General features: G+C 35.0%; 1 protein-coding gene across 1 annotated transcript; it reads right to left on the bottom strand.

The window, feature by feature from the left end:
* Positions 1 to 775: 775 nt before the first annotated feature.
* Positions 776 to 2102, bottom strand: LOC123711086. The gene is made up of 3 exons (XM_045663492.1): positions 1638 to 2102; positions 1086 to 1277; positions 776 to 954 (listed from the first exon to the last, which is right to left on the bottom strand). The coding sequence occupies exons 1-3, from the start codon at positions 2058 to 2060 to the stop codon at positions 832 to 834; spliced, it is 738 nt and encodes a 245-aa protein (XP_045519448.1). The 5' UTR covers positions 2061 to 2102; the 3' UTR covers positions 776 to 831.
* Between the last annotated feature and the right edge of the window lie 1024 nt (positions 2103 to 3126).

The raw sequence follows: 3126 nt of genomic DNA, 5'->3' as shown, positions 1-3126 counted from the left end.
CCTTTATATCGACTTATTCTTTTTACACGAATCAACAATATGATATGAGTGATAATTAATAGCCGTAGTACATCGTGAAATTAACTTAAGAAATAATAATTTCATATTCAAGTCGCATCAGTGTAGAGGGAGAAACTTTAATATTTGTTTTTTGTCAAATAAATGACATAAAAATTGTGGAGTTATTTTGCCGTTTTAATCTCGACACTGTCTTGGCAGGTCGATGCCCGTGCGAAAGAGATAAATATACTAACTTTTTGTAAGTGCAAGCGAGATGCACGAAGTAAAAAGTTTCCGACGACGAAAATCTGTGTTTACTCAGTTTTTTCGGATTTAAATTTCTGTTTTAGACAGTAGTTATGACAAGCGAATATTCCTTTTAATATAGCACTTATGTGACTATACTTTATATATGTAATACAGGATTTAATTAGTATCGATACTTAATTTTGGTTAGAATTTTTTACATGTATAACAATATTCTAATTTCTGGTGAAATAAATTTCCAAAAATGGTTTAGTTCTTTTTAATCTTTTTTCTTTCCATTTTCAACATAACCGCAAATCGGAACTGATACAACTCTACAATACAAAGTCAATTTGTCCTCACTCGTTCACCCTTCGACCCTTGTCAATTGTCATTCAATAATTACCTAACTGAATGAAAACGACCGATGAGCCGTCTAATTTGTGATGAGCTTATAAAAAACATAATTAAAAAGCAATATCATTTAATACAATTATTATTAAAAAGTCATAATTAAAAAATATTTCCGACGAATCGATCAATTTATAAACAAAGAATGTATCACTAAGTTCACAAGTGAAATAGCTAAGACTGGTCATCTTCTTCTCCCATTTGGATTATGGCACGTTGAATAATTCTCTTAAGCTTCTTACGGCTGTCCATGGAACGGAGTAAGCGCAACTCAGAGGCTACGAAGTCACCGAATATCTAAAGAACAAGTATATCTTCTGCAATATATTCAAATTAACTATCCTAGCTATATAAATCTATTTCTTGAACAAATGTAATTAGCTAAAATTATACTTAAACCTGGTACAATAAAATTCCGATGTTTATACCTGACATTCATCGGGTGCAGGAGCTGTATGTATTCTGGGTTCGTACTGTTTTCTCCACACAGGGCTCATGGGCGGAGGTATTCGACTATCATAGTATGACGAGGGTATGTGTGAGATGCTCGGTCTTACGGTATTTGGAGACTGTGCAGCTGATGAAACTCGCAACTCTTCAATAGTTTGGAATTCAGCCGGCTGTAAGTTGGATTATTGGGTCTCACAGGGTCTTTATTAAACAATGAACATTTAAAATTAATAATGTTTCTAAATACCTATAAAACTTATCAATTATAATATTATTGTTAACATTAGATATATAAAATCAAACAGGTAAACATAATCCTTCGTACGCTTCAAGTAAAGTTACATTATTGTAATACTGCCTAATATTACAAACTGTTTTACTAAACTACAAAAAACTAAATGTTGAGGGTAGGCATTAAGGTACATAAAAGCTGCAAGATGAACACCATATAAATGGTCGTATATTTATTAAAAGCATTGTTTGTGATTCACAAAATTGAGTACCACTTAACACCTCGGTTAAACAATTACCTCTGTATTAACAGCTACCACTGTTTCGAGGGGGTCTGCAGGGGTCGGACGCAGAAACGCCAAGGCCTCAAAGTACTCCCACCCACTCGCTTCGGGAGATCCGGTCTTTCGCTTTATCTTCCTCAGTTCGTTATTGAATTGTGTCCGCAAATTATGAATCTTTCGACTTATTTCCTCCGGCGACGTTGCAAATATATTTGCTAAGTATTCCACTTTCAATTGTCGCGCCCTTTTGACTTTATTTAACGGGTGAGTGGTGTCCCACAACTCCTTGCATTCGCGTTCCAAAGATTTTATCAATTTCATAGTATTATCGGGATTCCAATGCAGCTTTTCACATTTCTTAGGATCCCTCTCGGCGTCAGAGTCGTACTCTAATTTGGACCAAGCGAAATTATCCAAGTTATTCGAATTTAAATCCATTGTACGTCGCTTTACACGTGGCTTGTGAACGCTCTAGCGACACTACGCGTAAACCGGTGTCGATGTTCGGGCAAGCGGTGAGAGCAATGTCGAGCGGTGCGGCAACGTCGCGCGTGGAATCCGTTGTACACAAGAATAATAATGATCGGGGCCGGGGCCGTACGCACTGAACCCAGTATCTAAATACTCCTTTGTATTTCAGCTTACGGGTTATTCAAAAACGTTTCAATCTTTATTTAGGACATATTCGTAATAGTAGACAATATAACGTAACAGGTAACTTGAAATATTCCTTTCTAAACAAATTGCATACGACAATTTTAAAGTCTGACATTTTGTATTTGTTAAAACGCAAATACTGTCCAATGCTGTCAAATAAAATTTGAGAAAATCCTAGTAACTCACAAATAGGTAAATCAATAAAATTTGAATTATAAAATTTAATATGAATATTTTTTTAGGTTAAGTTTGGAACTAAGCATGATACTGTACTAACATAAGCAATAGTTTTTACTTCAGCTATTTTATAGACATTACAAGAAATGATTTTTACTCTTTACTTCTACTAATTTTAAAAAAATCAAGGTTCTTAAAATATTGTGTATAGGTACAATTTAATTAACATTACAAGTTTAATTTTAATTATTATGTCATTATGTCATTGCCTGAGAAAAGGAGTTTGTCCTTTCCCTTTCACAGCTGAAACTCTAGGTTTCAGTACTAGATACCAATAGGTATCGTATCGTAATATTAAAACATTTCACGCACCGTTTACCGTTTCAATACAAACTTATGATACAATTTATAACAATAATGATTTTTAGTCGTCGTTAAGGCAGCAAACAAAACCCCACCCGCATTACCTCGTCTGCCGTTCCTCAACTGAGTGTTATTTAAGGCAGTTATAGACCACAATATGAAACCAGCTGGCCGCTGAAGTATTTCGACACCAAGAAAAGAGCGTACCAATTCTTAAAAGTTCGGCAACGCACTTAGGATCCTCCTAGTAAAGTGAGTGTCTATGGGCGGCGGTGTCACTTAACATCAGATGTGACTCCTGTAGCTT

Source organism: Pieris brassicae, chromosome 6 (genome assembly GCF_905147105.1).
Source record: "Pieris brassicae chromosome 6, ilPieBrab1.1, whole genome shotgun sequence".
Taxonomy (NCBI): domain Eukaryota; kingdom Metazoa; phylum Arthropoda; class Insecta; order Lepidoptera; family Pieridae; genus Pieris; species Pieris brassicae.
This window is presented reverse-complemented; position numbering and strand designations above follow the sequence as displayed.

Bases quoted from the DNA above. Each gene is read 5' to 3' on its own strand.
- LOC123711086 (XM_045663492.1), bottom strand. From the start codon at position 2,060: ATGGATTTAAATTCGAATAACTTGGATAATTTCGCTTGGTCCAAATTA. The intron at 1,278-1,637 runs GTAATTGTTTAA...TCCAACTTACAG, and splicing joins TGGTAGCTGTTAATACAGAG to CCGGCTGAATTCCAAACTAT. The intron at 955-1,085 runs GTATAAACATCG...CTTGTTCTTTAG, and splicing joins CTGCACCCGATGAATGTCAG to ATATTCGGTGACTTCGTAGC.